At 46.3% G+C, this 17,300-nt stretch overlaps 1 protein-coding gene across 2 annotated transcripts in view; it reads right to left on the minus strand.

Moving 5' to 3' along the window:
• LOC110486250 (ATP-citrate synthase) overlaps positions 1-17,300 on the minus strand; it is a 29,432-nt gene that overhangs the window by 2,194 nt on the left and 9,938 nt on the right. Inside the window, exons 4-23 of one of the 2 annotated variants that reach the window (XM_036940942.1) lie at positions 16,212-16,274; positions 15,672-15,862; positions 14,439-14,518; positions 13,451-13,581; positions 12,014-12,132; positions 11,230-11,428; positions 11,002-11,119; positions 10,671-10,825; positions 9,301-9,394; positions 8,766-8,795; positions 7,903-8,044; positions 7,542-7,710; positions 7,363-7,467; positions 7,060-7,256; positions 6,886-6,967; positions 6,501-6,611; positions 6,216-6,343; positions 5,997-6,090; positions 408-562; positions 110-260 (exon numbers count right to left, since the gene is read on the minus strand). In XM_036940942.1, coding sequence (XP_036796837.1) covers positions 110-260; positions 408-562; positions 5,997-6,090; positions 6,216-6,343; positions 6,501-6,611; positions 6,886-6,967; positions 7,060-7,256; positions 7,363-7,467; positions 7,542-7,710; positions 7,903-8,044; positions 8,766-8,795; positions 9,301-9,394; positions 10,671-10,825; positions 11,002-11,119; positions 11,230-11,428; positions 12,014-12,132; positions 13,451-13,581; positions 14,439-14,518; positions 15,672-15,862; positions 16,212-16,274 — 2,514 coding nt within the window. The remainder of the gene's footprint in view (positions 1-109; positions 261-407; positions 563-5,996; positions 6,091-6,215; positions 6,344-6,500; positions 6,612-6,885; positions 6,968-7,059; positions 7,257-7,362; positions 7,468-7,541; positions 7,711-7,902; positions 8,045-8,765; positions 8,796-9,300; positions 9,395-10,670; positions 10,826-11,001; positions 11,120-11,229; positions 11,429-12,013; positions 12,133-13,450; positions 13,582-14,438; positions 14,519-15,671; positions 15,863-16,211; positions 16,275-17,300) is intronic. The other variant, XM_036940943.1, reaches the window with a different exon arrangement.

A 17,300-nucleotide genomic window follows, 5' to 3' on the forward strand; every position in this document is an offset into this window, starting at 1 on the left:
AAGCTCAATGAATTCATTATTTAAAACAGAGGCATTGTCTTCAGAAGAGGCTACTCTGCTGGTTTGAGTGGGCCTAAGAATGTCGAGGTTGACTTGACTATGGTCGTACGATGGTGAGCAGGCCAGAGGTGAGGCTAGAGATGAGGTCTTTGCCAGCACGGGCACACACGATGGTGTTGTGGGCACCGGAGACGGCAGGACCATGGTCAGCAGTCACCATCAGACACATCTCAATGAACTTGGCAGCATAACTGGGCAGCCTTGGGGCAAGGAGGGAGAACACAGAGACATAGAATTGGAATCAAATTAAATTATGATAGTGTATGTTTAATGTTTTATGTGAACAATGGCAGTATTTGTATTATTGACCGTTTCCCGGTTTCATGTTTTGGGGGACAGAAGCGTACCTCCTCTGGAACCAGAGCAGTCCCAGGGTTCCTCCCAGGCCCATCTCTGACTTGAACACCTCAGTGATGGGCATTCCAGCGTAGATGAGCTCCTGGCCCCTCTCATCACAGATACTGGTCATAAAGGAGGCTGGCTTACGGATCAGACCCAGCTCCTACAGCACAGAGGGACAGAGAGAGGGGGAAAGCGAGGGAGAGAGAGTCACCACACCCTCCCATTGCTCTCCATCTGTTTCAGTTTAACACAGTCTGATGCGGTTCGTGAAGTTAGCCTTATATGGAAGTCAATAGCATTGTCCAGAGCCAATAAGAGATCCTGATTCAGCGCTAACTCATAGCTACTTTTTACAGGCCTCCTAGGCCATATAGAGTGTTCCTCACTGAGTTCCTATCAGACATTGTAGTCATGGCAGATAATATTCTAATTTTTGGTGACTTTAATATTCACATGGCAAAGTCCACAGAACTTTGGGCTTTCGGAGCCATCATCGGCTCAGTGGGTTTTGTCCAACATGTCTCCGGACCTACTCACTGCCACAGTCATACTCTGGACCTAGTTTTGTCCCGTGGAATAAATATTGTAGATCTTAATGTTTTTACTCATAATCCTGGACTATCAGACCACCATTTTATTATGTTTGCAATCGCAACAAACAATCTGCTCAGACCCCAAACAAGGATCATCAAAAGTCATGCTATAAATTCTTGGACAACCAAAAGATTCCTAGATGCCCTTCCAGACTCCCTCCTCCTACCCAAGGATGTCAGAGTACAAAAATCGGTTAACCACCTAACTGAGGAACTAAATTTAACCTTGCATAATACCCTAGATGCAGTCACACCCCTAAAAACATTTGTCATAAGAAACTAGCTCCCTGGTTTTCAGAAAATACCCGAGCTCTGAAGCAAGCTTAAAGAAAATTGGAACGGAATTGGCTCTACACCAAACTGGAAGTCTTCTGACTAGCTTGGAAAGACAGTACCGTGCAATATCGAAGAGCCCTCACTGCTGCTCCATCATCCTATTTTTACAACTTAATTGAGAAGAATAAGAACATTCCCAAATTTATTTTTGATACAATCGCAAAGAGAACTAAAAAGCAGCATTCTACAAGAGAGGATGGCTTTCACTTCAGCAGTGATAAATTCATGAACTTCTTTTGACAAAAAGTTAATGATCATTAGAAAGAAAATGACAGACTTTTTAAATCTGCGTATTTATCCAAAAGCGCAGTTGTCCTGAGTCTGCACAACACTGCCAGGACCTAGGATCAAAGGGAGACACTCAAGTTTCTTAATACTATATCTCTTGACACATTGATGAAACTAGTCTCGGCCTCTAAACCTTCAAGCTGCATACTGGACCCTATCGATCACCATATTCTTTTGGAGAGATTGGTAAACCCAAATTGGTCTAAACGGACAAGTTCTGGCCTGGATTAAATCTTATCTGTCGGAAAGATATCAGTTTGTCTCTGAATGGTTTGTCTTCTGACAAATCAACTGTACATGTCGGTGTTCCTCAAGGTTCCATTTTAGGACCACTGATTGTTTCACTATATATTTTACCTCTTGGTGATGTCATTCGGAAACAATGTTAACTTTCACTGCTATGTGGACTATACACATCTGTACATTTCGATGAAACATGGCGAAGCCCCAAAATTGCCACAATTGCCCTGGAAGCCTTTGTTTCAGACATACATTTGAAGTCGGAAGTTTACATACACTTAGGTTGGAGTCATTAAAACTTGTTTTTTAACAACGCCACAAATTTCTTGTTAACAATCTATAGTTTTGGCAAGTCGGTTAGGACATCTACTTTGTGCATGACACAAGTAATTTTCCCAACAATTGTTTACAGGCAGATTATTTCACTTATAATTCCCTGTATCACAATTCCAGTGGGTCAGAAGTTTACATACACTAAGTTGACTGTGCCATTAAACAGCTTGGAAAATTCCAGAAAATCATGTCATGGCTTTAGAAGCTTCTGATAGGCTAATTGACATCATTTGAGTCAATTGGAGGTGTACCTGTGGATATACTTCAAGGCCTACCTTCAAACTCAGTGCCTCTTTGCTTGACATCATGGGAAAATCAAAAGAAATCAGCCAAGACCTCCACAAGTCTGGTTCATCCTTGGGAGCAATTTCCAAACGCCTGAAGGTACCACGCTCATCTGTACAAACAATAGTATGCAAGTATAAACACCATGGGACCACGCAGCCGTCATACCGCTCAGGAAGGAGACGCGTTCTGTCTCCTGGAGATTAACGTACGTTGGTGCAAAAAGTGCAAATCAATCCCAGAACAACAGCAAAGGACCTTGTGAAGATGCTGGAGGAAACAGGTACAAAAGTATCTATATCCACAGTAAAACAAGTCCTATATCGACATAACCTGAAAGGCCGCTCAGCAAGGAAGAAGCCACTGCTCCAAAACCACCATAAAAAAAGCCAGACTACGGTTTGCAACTGCACATGGGGACAAAGATCGTACTTTTTGGAGAAATGTCTTCTGGTCAGATGAAACAATCATAGAACTGTTTGGCAATAATTTCCATCGTTATGTTTGGAGGAAAAAGGGGGAGGCCTGCAAGCCGAAGAACATAATCCCAACTGTGAAGTACGGAGGTGGCAGCATCATGTTGTGGGGGTGCTTTGCTGCAGGTGGGACTGGTGCACTTGACAAAATAGATGGCATCATGAGGACGGAAAATTATGTGGATATGTTCAAGCAACATCAAGACATCAGACAGGAAGTTAAAGCTTGGTCACAAATGGGTCTTCCAAATAGACAATGACCCCAAGCATACTTCCAAAGTTGTGGCAAAATGGCTTAAGGACAACAAAGTCAAGGTATTGGAGTGGCCATCACAAAGCCCTGACCTCAATCCTATAGAACATGTGTGGTCAGAACTGAAAAGGTGTGTGCGAGCAAGGAGGCCTACAAACCTGACTCAGTTACATCAGCTCTGTCAGGAGGAATGGGCAAACATTTACCCAATTTATTGTGGGAAGCTTGTGGAAGGTTACCTGAAATGTTTGACCCCTGACATGTCACATTCTTAAAATAAAGTGGTGATCCTAACTAACCTAAGACAGGGAATTTTTACTAGGATTAAATGTCAGGAATTGTGAAAAACTGAGTTTAAATGTATTTGGCTAAGGTGTATGTAAACTTCTGACTTCAACTAAGTGGATGGCGGCAAATGTTTTACTTTTAAACTCGGACAAAACAGAGATGCTAGTTCTAGGTCCCAAGAAACAAAGAGATCTTCTGTTGGATCTGACAAGTAATCTTGATGGATGTACAGTTATCTCAAATAAAATTGAAAGACCTCTGTGTTACTCTGGAGCCTGATCTCTCTTTTGACGAACATATCAAGACTGTTTCAAGGACAGCTTTTTTCCCATCTACGTAACATTGCAAAAATCATAAACTTTGTTCAAAAATGAAAAATGAAAATGTATCCATGCTTTTGTCACTTCTAGATTAGACTTCTGCAATGCTCTACTTCCCGGCTACCCGGATAAAGCACTAAATAAACTTCAGTTAGTGCTAAACACGGCTGCTAGAATCTTGACTAGAACCAAAAAAATGGATCATATTACTCCAGTGCTTGGCTCTCTACACTGGCTTCCTGTTAAGGCTAGGGCTGATTTCAAGGTTTTACTGCTAACCTACAAAGCATTTCATGGGCTTGCTCCTACCCATCTTTCCAATTTGGTCCTGCCGTACAGTCCTACACGTACGCTATGGTCACAAGACGCAGGCCTCCTTACTGTCCCTAGAATTTCTAAGCAAACAGCAGGAGGCAGGGCTTTCTCCTATAGAGCTCCATTTTTATGGAATGGTCTGCTCATCCATGTGAGAGATGCAAACTCGGTCTTGACCGTTAATTCTTTATTGAAGACTCATCTCTTCAGTAGGCACTATGATTGAGTGTAGTCAGGCCCAGGGGTATGAAGGTGAACGGAAAGGCACTGGAGCGACAACCACCCTTGCTGTCTCTGCCTGGCCGGTTCCCCTCTCTCCACTGGGATTCTCTGCCTCTAACCCTATTACGGGGGCTGAGTCACTGGCTTACTGGTGCTCTTCCATGCCATCCCTAGGCGGGGTGTGTCACCTGAGTCACTGACGTGATCTTCCTGTGCTGGTTTGTGCCGTGGGGGAGATCTTTGTGGGCTATACTCGGCCTTGTCTCAGGGTAGCAGGCTGGTGGTTGAAGATATCCATCTAGTGGTATGGGGCTGTGCTTTGGCAAAGTGGGTGGGGTTATACCCTGCCTGTTTGGCCCTGTCCGGGGGTATCGTCGGATGGGGCCACAGTGTCTCCTGACCCCTCCTGTCTCAGCCTCCAGTATTTATGCTGCAATAGTTTGCTAGTGTCAGTCTGTTATATCTAGAGTATTTTGCCTGTGTGAAGTGAATAAATTGATCTCTCTCTCTCTCTAACTCTGAATGATCGGCTATGAAAAGCCAACTGACATTTGGCTTGAAAAGCCAACTGACAACTGAAAAGCCAACTGACATCACTCCCGAGATGCTGACCGGTTGCACTCTCTACAACCACTGTGATTATTATTATCTGACCCAGATTTGGCATGGGTCCTCAAATCCTCAAAAGGTTCTACAGCTGCACCATCGAGAGCATCCTGACTGGTTGCATCACTTCCTGGTATGGCAACTGAGCGGCCTCCAACCGCAAGGTACTACAGAGGGAAGTGCGAACGGCCCAGTACATCACTGTCGCCAAGCTTCCTGCCATCCCGGACTTCCAAACCAGGCGGTGTCAGAGGAAGGCCCTAAGAATTGTCAAAGACTCCAGCCACCCTAGTCATAGACTGTTCTCTCTGCTACCACACGGCAAGCGGTACCGGAGCACCAAATCTAGGTCCAAGGGGCTTCTAAACATCTTCAACCTCCAAGCCATACGACTCCTGAACATCTAGTCAAATGGCTACCCAGATTATTTGCATTTGCCCCCCCCCCCCCCCCTCCCCACCACTGCCACTCTATGCATAGTCACTTTAAATGAAATCTACCTACATGTACATACTACCTCAACTAACCGGTGCCCCCACACATTGACTCTGTACCGGCACCCCCCTGTATATATTGTTAGCTTTAACTGCTGCTCTTTAATTACTTGTTACTTTTATCTCCTACTCTTGAAACTGCACTGTTGGTTAGGTGCTCGTAAGTAAGCATTTCACTGTAAGGTCTACTACACCTGTTGTATTTGGCGCATGTGACTAATAGAATTGTATTTGATTTTGCTGGTTATCTATGAACGTTTGAACATCTTGGCCATGTTCTGGCACAGCCAGAAGAGGACTGGCCACCCCTCGGAGCCTGGTTCCTCTCTAGGTTTCTTCCTAGGTTCCTGCCTTTGTAGGGAGTTTTTTCTAGCCACCGTACTTCTACATCTGCATTGCTTGCAGTTTGGGGTTTTAGACTGGGTTTCTGTACACCACGTTGTGACATCGGCTGATGTAAACAAGGCTTCATAAATACATTTGATTGATGGGATTGATTGAGGAGACATGAGCCAGCGTGGCACTGACTGGTTGTGATTACTCACCCGGGCCCAAGAGTAGTCCATTGGCACAGTGGGCGGGGGCACCTCCATAGCTGGAACGATGACTCCTTTGCCAACGAGGTCGTCATACACTGATCTGTACATGAGGGTGGGAAACTTCAATTTCACAACAGTGCTTTTGTATTAAAACGGTCAATTTTACGTTGTGGCTTGGATGTATGTTTTTCGAAATCATATAAGTGTGAGATTTTCTGCACTGACTTGATGACATCTCCCAGCTCGTCAAAGCTCTTGGGTACAAAGGCTCCGGCCTCCTTCAGAGCCAGGTTCTTGGCCACGGCTGTCTCCGAGGCCTGGTTGGCACACGCTCCAGCATGACCAAACTGGACCTACAGGAGACAGACAGGTGAAATCATAGGAAACCGTCACCAATCCCATAACCAGACCCTTTCTTCCAGTATGCCTACCCTGTAAGTCTCTGTGATATCAATCCAATGACCTTTAACCCCTCCATCCCAAACGCTTCCCGCTGCACATCACACTCACCTCTGAGGAGAACATGGTGGCACAGGTCCCGATGCACCAGCTCACCACAGGCTTGGTGATCCTGCCTGACTTGATGCCCTGGCAGATCCTATACTCCTCTGTGCCGCCAATCTAGAAGGGAGACCAACAGTGCTTTTAAAAGGAAGTCCACACACACACACACACACACACACACACACACACACACTTGCAGAGGCGAGTATCCAAGCATGGAATTAGTCTGGTCATAGATGTCGACGATAATTAGCTATGCTTGTTGAAAATAAATTAATTGTGTTAAAAGGATCAGCTTTATTTTTTTATGGTTAGTTTATACTCAGTGGAGGGGGCCATTAGCAGCAATGATGTAGACGTGTGTGTGTGTGTGTGTCTTTCAATTCCTCACCTCTCCCAGCATTACGATCATCTCTACCCCTGGGGTGTCCTGGTACCTCAGCACATGGTCTGTGTAGATTGAGCCTGGGTATCTAATGAAAAAAATAAGCATTAAATATACACACACAGACATACATCAGTAATCTTATCCACCCCATTCACACACACACAGCCACACTCTTACCGGTCTCCTCCAATGGCCACTCCCTCGTAGACTCCGTCGGTGGTGCGGGAGATGATGTTGTTGAGCTCGTTGGACATGCCTCCAGAGCGGGACACGTAGGCCACACTGCCTGGACGGTACAGCTTAGAGGCCAGGATGTTATCCAGCATGCCCCCTGTGTTCCCGATCTTAAAACAGCCAGGCTTGATCCCTCCAACCTGGCCAAGGGCACGCACACACACAGAGTTAGATAAGACACTCTACTCCTTTAAAAAGCAGGCCTCACATACTGTAAGTGAGGAGTGTAGAGTACGAGGGTTCTACCGTTGCCGGGCCGATGATAGTGATACCCTTCTCGTCCGCCCTCTTAATGATCTTCCTGGTCTGGGCTTCAGGGATGCCCTCGGCTATGATGGCGATGGTGTGGATCTGAAAGCATTACAGTGGGTCAGATCTACTGCTCTCTCACCATTAGATGACACCCTCTGGATGGCACTACCAACCTGCGGGTACTGCATGGTCTCCATGGTGCTGTCGAAGGCAGAGCGGAGCGAGGCGAAGCTGATGAGCACGTCCACCTCCGGGTGTTTCTTCATGGCGTCGCCCATGTTCTTATAGACAGGCAACAGGATCTCCTTATGGCCCCAGTAGAACTTCTGCTTGTGGTCCCCACTGGAACACACAGACAGTCACAACGTTGAGTATCGAACGATGAACCAGACAAATAAGATAAGCATGTGTGAACGCACAACCACACACACACGCAGCTTGTTATTTTCAACACCTCTCCGTGGTCTCGGGGCACGACAGTTAGAGTGGTATACAGGAAGTCGAGAGACAGGAAGTAAAGAAAGAGACACCTACGTGAATGGGTAGACCATGGCAGACACAGAGGGATCATCCCTGGAGCAGGTGTAGTCAAAGTCCAGCATGCCCTGCACGGCCCGAGTCTGCATGCCCCACACGATGGACTTGGTCTGCTTGCTGAAGAGAGTTGACGCCTTGACTGCAGGGACAGGAACACACAGGGGACAAGGAAGGGAGAGGGACAGGAGGAAAGATGGAGGGAGAGAGAGAGAGAGAGATGGAGGGGAAGGTTAACTACAAAATGCAAAGTCACTCAGACAATGAAGAGAGGTTTGGCGTGCACACACACACACACATTTACTCAGAGGGAGAAAAATAGCTTGATCTCCTTATTACTGCACCAGGAGAGAAAGGGCTTTTGACTCACTACAGAGAGGTACGAGCTTTAAAGAAGTCTCTTTCTCTGCTAAGAGGTGTGATAGAGCAGGGCACACAACATCAACAGAAAACACATGGCAGGGCAAACAGTTTTTAGACAGTGAAGGAACCAAACACTGACAGCCAGCCGCTGACTGAGACATCACAACCGACAGGAAACCACAGGGGTTAGTGAGACAGAAGCTGAACCCGCAACCATCCAAAACAACATGTTAACACGGTATGTTTCTGGATGTCAGAAACTCCCCTCTAAGGACTACAAATGTGATCAGAAATGTAGTCGTCTACTTCAATATTGTCTTAGTTGTTCCCCATGGATGAACCATTACAACACCATAGAAATAAAAGCCACTTCTAGCACAGGCACGTGAGAGAGAGGAGAGGACAGGAGCACATGACCCAGCTCGAGGGCTTCACAAGTGGGCTAGGAGGAGAGCCATGTTCCAGGCCTAGTCAGTCAGTCTGACAGGGGAGTGTCCTACCTCCTGGACTGTCTGACGTCACCTGTCGCTCTGTGGCGCCACAACAATAAAATAAAAAAAATAAAAACAGAAACAATATAATCAATGTTATTACATTCAGAATTTGCGTAGATAATGCCATCCGAAAGGGAAGGTTTTTCACAACAGATGCTGGGCTGATGTGGGCTGTGAGACCCCTAATGGCCACCAGGGGGAGCTGGGACACAGAAACTCACATTTTATGAGAGCAAGGGCTCTCAAGGAAGCCTCTCGCTACCAGGGTTGGGGTCAATTCCATTTCAATTCAGGAAAATAAAATTCCACATTTTCCTAATTAAAAAGCATTGAAGAGAATTTAAATGTCAGTGTACTTCCTGAATTGACTGGAATTTAAATGGAATTGACCCCAACCCGGCTTGTAAAACTGCATTCCATTAAAGCGTGGCAAGACTTTTACATAAATACATGAGAAGCATTATTCTTACGTTTCATGTGTGTGTGTGTGTGTGTGTGTGTGTGTGTGTGTGTGTGTGTGTGGTCTCATCAAGGAACTCACCTGGAGGGGCCCCTGACTTGGCCTTCTTGGCAGCAGAGGCCCCGGTGCCAGCCTTGTTCTCAGAGAAGGAGGCTGTCCTGCTGGAGGCTGGGGTCTGGAGAGGACAGAGGAGAGAGGGAAGACAGGAGAAGGAAGAGTTACATTCTGTTGAAGAGCTAATCATGTGAACACCAGCTCTGATGCACACATGCCTTCCTAGAACAGCCTTGATTTGAACGACTTGCCTAAAAACGGCCATGTTTTATTTGCGACAGCACCACATTACCTTCAGACAGACAGACAGACAGAGAGAGAGAGACAGAGACAGAGAGAGAGAGAGAGTAGCATGGTGCGAGCTTTACAATGAAGCCTTGTGTGATAAACCTGCAGTGATGCCAGCTGCACAGTAGAGCCCTATGTACAGACTATGTCTGTGGCACAGTGGACTCGTGTTGAACCTGCTTTAAAAACAATCTAAATGCTGGGCTCCCCACAGTTTAAATTCATTCAAATTCACTAAACGACATTCAGCTGTGCATGTGTATTTGCTGCTTTCATATTTTTTTCCCCCTTTTGCCCTGACATCATCAAATGGAAGTGGGTCCCCTTCCCAAAACACACGCATGACCACGGACGCATCTCTCTGAAAGCCCCGGTGCAGCACATTATTACTGGAGCCCTGCAGGCTACAGCACAGGCCTAGTGTTTTGTCTCCTGGCTGTCATTTAATAACCACAGCAGCTTACAAAGCCAGGCAATGCTCTACACACAAAGACGCACCTCAGATGACCTCAACGTGCCAGCATGGGAAACACGTCCACCGTGAATCTCAGTGTTTGAAAATCACTGTTTTTAAAATGTTGACCTTTTTTGAGGTCATCGGGTGTAACAGTCTTATTTTCATATCATCCCTGTTTGTCTAATAAATCACTGTGTGTGTGTGTTTATTTCGTGAAAAGAACTAGAATTTAAAATTATAATTTATTTTCCTGAGCCTCCTTTTGCCATTGAAATGCGCTGTCTGATTGTGTGGGTGTGCAGAAACAAAATGTTAATATATTTACATACAGTCCTGATTAGCAGATAGGATCATCTAGACTCTAGAGCCCACCCCGATTACCCCTTCAAAGTGGGAGGATACATATATGCAAATAAATGGTGACTGGTCATTGGTCAGAATATTCAGATCAGATTATCCCACCTGAACAGGCTGAAATTCCAGGCATTTTGTCTCTCAAAAATCTCTTTCATTAGAAAGTCATTATCATAATTTTCACAATTTCAGAGTGTTATTCTGGAAATATCCTAAAAAACAGCAACATCACATTTTTGACCGCATTGAAAAATGATAGAATTGCCCTGAAGCTAATTATAGGCCTAGTGTAACCTACAGATGAACTGGCACTGGAGTTGAGCAGGAAGTTGGCGGTGTGGGCGGCGACGGGAGGCTCTTTGGGTATTGGTCGGTGGCCCAGCGCCATGCCGACAATGGCAGTCATGTGAGTCTCTGTGCCGAAGACATGGATGGGGATGCCAGTAGTCTTACCTATGGAAACATGGCACACACACACACACACACACACACACAGAAGGTTGAGTGTGTCAATCAAAGCTAAAAAAAATAGCATTGGCTTGACATTTATCACAGAGGAAATTAGGAGAAATACAAGACCATGAACATCTCTTGCTAAAGGTACTTTTATTTATTGTGGAGCTACTCACCCACTTCGCCCATGACCCTGAGGCCTTCCTGGTAGTTGGGGCCCCCACGTCGGACAAATATGGTGATCTCATGCTCCTTTATGGGGCCCTGGTAGTCCCGAATGGCTCGGACAATGCCCTAGAACCCAGACAAGAGTGGATCTCAGAGTAGCCTAACGCTAGGGGAATCTAAATCACAATTGCTTCAGATATTGTGTTCAGCTCTGTGGATACATTTTTTAGATCTACCTTAAATGTGGCTGCAACGTTAGTGAAGTTTGCAATGCTTCCTCCGATGATCAGGACTTTTCCGTCGGGGTGTTTCTCGCGGGTCATCAGGGACAGGATGGTCTTGGCATAGTCATAGGTCTGCTGTTCGCTGGGCGCTCCTGAATACTCCCCGTAATTGGCCAGCTCGTCAACTCCACCCAGGTCACAGATGGTGTCACTGTGTAGGAGGGATCCCATTGGATAAAAACACACAAACACAGGGGTGCAGGGGACAATACACACAATCACCTCAAGAAAAACCTACAGTATACTGTACATTCAGTAGAGTAGTGCATTGTGAAAGTTGAATTAGATCAACCAAGTCTCTCTCCCCCAATCTGTCAACAGTGTTAAAACAATCTATACAGACACTAGTCCAATCCACAGAAGCATTCAGTCACAGTAGGCGTGTCTGTGTACGTTTACGCCTCATGCCTCTGACAGACGGAAGGCTCCTCATTCCTCCAGACTCTCGTTAAGAGGATATCATTTAGCTCTCTGCAGAACAAGCAGCAGCGTCTGGTCTCGGCTGCGCCATCAATCTGATTGTTGCATCACTAGCTGGTGCACTCACCTATTACAACCGAGGTAGCGTAGCCTAGGAGCCAGCCAGAAACTAAGCTAACAGGGCCATTAGCAACACCACAATGAAAGAATATGGGAGTGTTGAGAGAAACTCCAAACATGTTATTGGTAGCATTGTTTGGCATGCTGAGGTGAAGACACATGGCTGAGATTGAGACATTGTGATTGGTGACTCTACCTGTAGACGACGGAAGCCCCTCCTCCTGCCACCATGGTCCAGATTCTTCCACGGGGGTTGAGCAGGGTGAGTTTGAGACTGGCACCACTCTTGGCATCCAGGTCTGCAATATAGGCCTCCTGCAAGAGCCAAAGGGGAGGTTTAGCTGAAGGTCCAGTGGGGGTAGTGGGAACGCACGGTTTCCTGACTGCAGCAGGGATCAGGCCATCAGTTTGTGAGCACCACTTCATTAGGCTGTAATACCCCAATCACGTCGTTCCCTTTTCAAACTCATTTCATCCTGGTTCAACGACAGAGGATAAACATCTCTGGTAGCCCAGGTCCACACTTTCAAATATGAATGTTTCTCCTCAGATTTAAAAATAAAAAATGATGTGCACCTGCTCATGTGGGATGTTCCTGTGTGGTGAAACACTCATTTCTGATACTATTGGGAAAATAAGATACATGGACATTTCCAGGCAGTAAAAACAGCCTGCTGCCAATCAAAGCTGGTTGTTTGTGACAGCGAGGGACACAGCTGGGGACACACCCAATCAAAGGCACCCGCTGGTACCGTGGCTCCACCCCAGACTGACAGCAGGCCCGTCTGGTGCCGGCAGCACCAAGACAGACCCTCTGTCTCAAAGCAGCTCAGACCCACACACACACACACACACAGAGACCCTTAACCATACTGCCAAAAACAACTATCAAAGCACAAGCCAATTAAATAATCAATAAAGACACAAAACACTGGTCTAACATTTTAAATCTAGACTGGGCCACAGAAACGGAGACAAATTACACAATATCTAGGTATAGAATCATAACGTCTAATGAGGTCACTACATCCCTGTTGTCCCTGTAGCCCTCCACCCTGACAACCGTCGCTACTGGGGTGTGCTATGGTATCGCCATGGAGATAAGGTACTAACTCAGTATGAGTCAAGGCTGATTATTCTCTGTGCTAGTCACTCCCCCAGTCCCTTTCCTGATCAACCTCCCTCTCCATAGCTGGGACAGCCAGAGGACTCATAAAATAGTCATGGAAGGAACAGAAACCTTGATCACTGTAAAGGTGTGCATCTAGACAGCAAAAATAACTAATGAGGAACCTGATACAGCATGTAGATCTGTGATTCTTCTGCAGATTAACTTAGGTGGAGGCTTATTTGAAAATATATTTCAAGTCTTTATCAGGGTTGGGGTCAAATCCATTTCAATTCCAGAAGTACACTTGAAATTCAAATTCTCTGCCATGATTTTCAATGAGGAAAATGTTGAATTGGATATACTTTCTGAATTGACCCAAACTCTGGTCTTTACATAATTACTTGTAAAGCGATTGTATAATATGTTAGAACTTCCTTGAAACTGCCCTTATCCTTCTAGTTCCTTCTATGTAACAAAATGGACATAGCAGCCTCTGGCTAGCAGTCAGGTGATTGTCCTCACCTCAGGGTAGGCCTCCCTGCCAAAGGGTGGAGGGAACTCCACGTCGCCCCACTTGGCCTTACAGAGGTAGTCCGCCGTGGCATCGATCTTAGCCGCCATGTCCAGCACAAACACGCCATCCTTCGTGACCACTGGGAAAAGGAAACAGAGAGAGGGACACGACACGGAAGGCAAATAGAAGCACGTTAGCCCGGGGCATTGTAGGGTTAAATACAGAAGGCAAAGAACCACATCCTCTTATTGACATTCACTTGGCTTCTTCCATTCTGATTGAATCAGAGTACTGTTCTCCATCTGTACCTCACTGCTTCCACCCTACCTAAGTGGATTTGTTCTGGGGTCAGGTATGGTTGGAAACGGCACGGTTTTGTTTAGATAAACACTGACACTGTGTGTTCGTTCGTTTAGTTTCCACAGAAACCTGCTGGTCTCCAGCAGTGCCACTGCGGGGGTGATCTCTAAAATAGAACGCAGGTGAAATGAGAGAGGACCATGTACATCCCCCAGGGGGCGTCCTAACCTCCCTAGTCCCTACTCACACTGCAGGAAGGGGAGATTGGAGAGGCAGGGGGTGTGGGGGAGACATCAAAGCAGGAGGGGAGGTCTCAGCAGCCCCAGTCCTCTCCCCTCCACAGGAACAGCTGCCACGGGGCATATAACCTGGTACTGATGACCAATTACACCCTGATAAAACACACTGCAGTCATCCAACAGCAGGAACATTAATTATTGAACCAGTTTCCCCCCTCAGAATTAGAATGTTGTAATGAACTTCTGCTCCTCTATGTTTTCCTACAAGGAGATGTTTTTAGATTCCGTCAGATCTTTATTCCCCCCCAAACCAAACCAAACGTCTTAATTCGATGACAAAATGATGAGGCTGTGAGTGTTTGTCTGGATGAGGGAGTTGTTCAGAGCATCATGTTTAGGCTGTGGTAGGAGGTTGGTAGGAGTGTTGGATGTGGTAGGATTGTATGACAGGACCTACCCAGTGGGTTGATCTCAAGGTAGGTGAAGTACAGGTCTTCATACAGGTTGAACAATCCAACGATGAAACTGGCCAGAACCCTGCAGGAAGAAATAACCAGCCAACAAAAACTGTTTTATAGCTACACCTTGACCTTTTAACTTTCCCTAAAACGCAGACAGACCCTTTCTCGTCCTTAGTATGTGCAGGGAAATAAATATGGTTCAGTGGAAGATCTGCCAACTGACTATTCATTCTAATTCATTTCCCTTAGTGATAGAAGTTTCCTTTCAAACAGTGAGTCACACCCTTTATATAACACTAAATCCATAAAAACCAGAGCCAACATTAATAAGGAAGAAGTGAAGGAAAGAGGGAGGGGTGGAGGCAGTGTTGGAGGAGGATCTAATTTACTCCCGCCTCCTCCTGTCCAAACAGATGGGTGGCTGTGGTGGGGGCAGTATTTCTTCCTCTCTCCCTGCCTGCCTGTCTGTCAGCTGTGCAGGCAGCTCTGTGGCCTTGTGACCACGTCAGTCTCCTGTCTGTCAGGAGGGCTACTCTAGCTACCAGGAGAACCCTGGCCTCAGGGAGTGAGGGGGTCAGGCCCGACACATTGCACCCACAGTGACTAAGCTCATCTCCTACTGACAGGTTCTGATGGGCCCACCGCTCCGTTCGGGGATCCAAAGGAGGGAAGAGGGTGAGGGGGGGTGAACAGTGCAGAGCCATCTTCCTCAATGTCAGCCGAGACTGTGGTGAGCCCAGCCCCAGGCCCTGCCTGCCTTCACAGAGAGCATTTTGGAGTGAAGGGGGGGGCACTGTATCACGCCCATCAAAATAAACGTCAGGCTCCGGGGACGGGCTCAGAATAAGGCTAAGGGGGATGAAAGGAGGGGGATGATCGAAGAAAGGCGAGCTCGTAGTGGAGGGAGTTTGTCATTCCCTAATGGAACTCACCCTCCTCCTCCTTCTCCCTCCAGCATTACTGCATTATCACAGAGTACCTCCCCATCGCTTTCCCCTCTCTGTTTTGTAGTGAGTGGTGCAGCCATTGCTTGCCAGCCAGCTTTAGTTTTACGCAACAACAACAGGTTCTCTCTAACCCTCCACTTCACTTCCTCAGAATGAACGAGGTTCTCTCCCATAAACACACATTTTATTCATCTAGTATCCTGTTATTTTAGCGTGCAAATTCTCTCCCTTACAAAGTAGAAATCTGTTTTGAAATGAATGCACTGTCTTCGCGCCACTCACGCTCTTTTGTCCGCAGCGACATGGGTCAGGAGCTGTTTCCTCACTGCGTCTTCAGTCAGCTTCTCGTCCACTCCTACCAGAAGCTTACTGGCCTTAGCGTCCACATCCCCCACGTCTACCCCTCCTTCATGGTGGAACAACACGTAGTCTCCCTCCCGTGTGGCGTAGATACACACGTAGAACTCCTCTTCCTGAGGGATAGGGAGAGACACACACCGGTCAGTTATAGGTGACCAGAGAAGCCATAGAAGCCATTTGGGTTCATTCACTCCAAAACTATCTCCCTCACCCGTTTTCGTTCGGTACTTAAAAGTGCTCAATCCTGACAACTTGACTGCTGACATGCATCACCGTTTGGGATGGCATCAACAGTGGACAAATGGATAACATACTATAGTATAGTTTCTTTGGTGAACTATCCCTTTAAAAAGTACCTCACACAACTCATGAATCAAATTAAAGTAAGTTGGAAAACCTGTTCGGCTGCAGTCCTCTGTGAGGAAGCTAGACTAGAGAAATCGCATCACGTAGATAGTTCACCTGCTTGTGGGCTACGAATGGCTCGATGAGGAAGTTCTTCAGGATCCCCTTTGCTTTTCCCACCTGAGAAACACACACACACACACACACACACACACACAGGACTTATTTAGAAGCTCACAGACAGACATTGTGTTGGGGAGAAATAGAGAATTGATGGAGCAAAAAGGCAGCATTTCATTTGGCAAAACCATCATTGATTCCCACAGGAGACTACAATGCTATAATGACTATTACTCTGAGCAGTTGAAGTGAGCCAGCTGTAGCGAGTCAGGAGGATCCATCATAACGCAACACTGCACTTGTTTACAGGTACGCCCTCAGGACTAATAGAGGGAGAGAAGCAGAGAGAGAGAGAAAACGAGAGAGGGAGGCTATAAAAAGCAGTATGAATGAACACACCGCAAGGCCCCAAAGTGAACACAAAGTGGCCACAGAGCAGACACAAACTAAATAGTCAGGCCACGGGACAAGAAAGTGTAGTTGAATAAAAGCCTGAAAAAAGGAGGCCCAAAACTGACAGAGGATGACGTCCACACAGAGCAGCGGTCTAGTAATAGTCCTAGGTGAAACGAGAGCTCATTTAGCTGTCTGTCACACTGCCTGTGTTAAAAGGTCCCCACACATAAAACAACCAGGGAGAGCAGTCAGCCGACAGAAGAAGAAAAAAAAGAAGGGAGAAAAAGGAGAAGGTTGACATTTCCGAGAGATGGAATAAAAAGGAGAAAAGAGGCCATCTGATTAAAGACGAGCTGAGGCCAAACTAGCCTGAAATAATCTCCATACTGATTCTCTCACTGCTCCCTAGAGAACGAGGGAGGAGACGGCGGAAGAGAGGGGCGAAAAGGTTGGAGGAATATATTGATTAAGGAGCTCAAAATTATTTTAATTTTTTTTTAAAGTAGAAAGGTGAAAGATGATTGAAGTTTTACACAAACTTAAAGTAGTGACCAAAAAAAAGGGGTCAATTCAACTGATATGATGCATAATAACCACTGACAGTTTCACAGCCATTCGCCTGGTAACACATGAACTCTCCTGGTTACACCCGATCACTGAGGGACGCTATGTAGTCAAAGAGTGGGGGAA

This window comes from Oncorhynchus mykiss, chromosome 13 (assembly GCF_013265735.2).
Source record: "Oncorhynchus mykiss isolate Arlee chromosome 13, USDA_OmykA_1.1, whole genome shotgun sequence".
Lineage (NCBI taxonomy): Eukaryota > Metazoa > Chordata > Actinopteri > Salmoniformes > Salmonidae > Oncorhynchus > Oncorhynchus mykiss.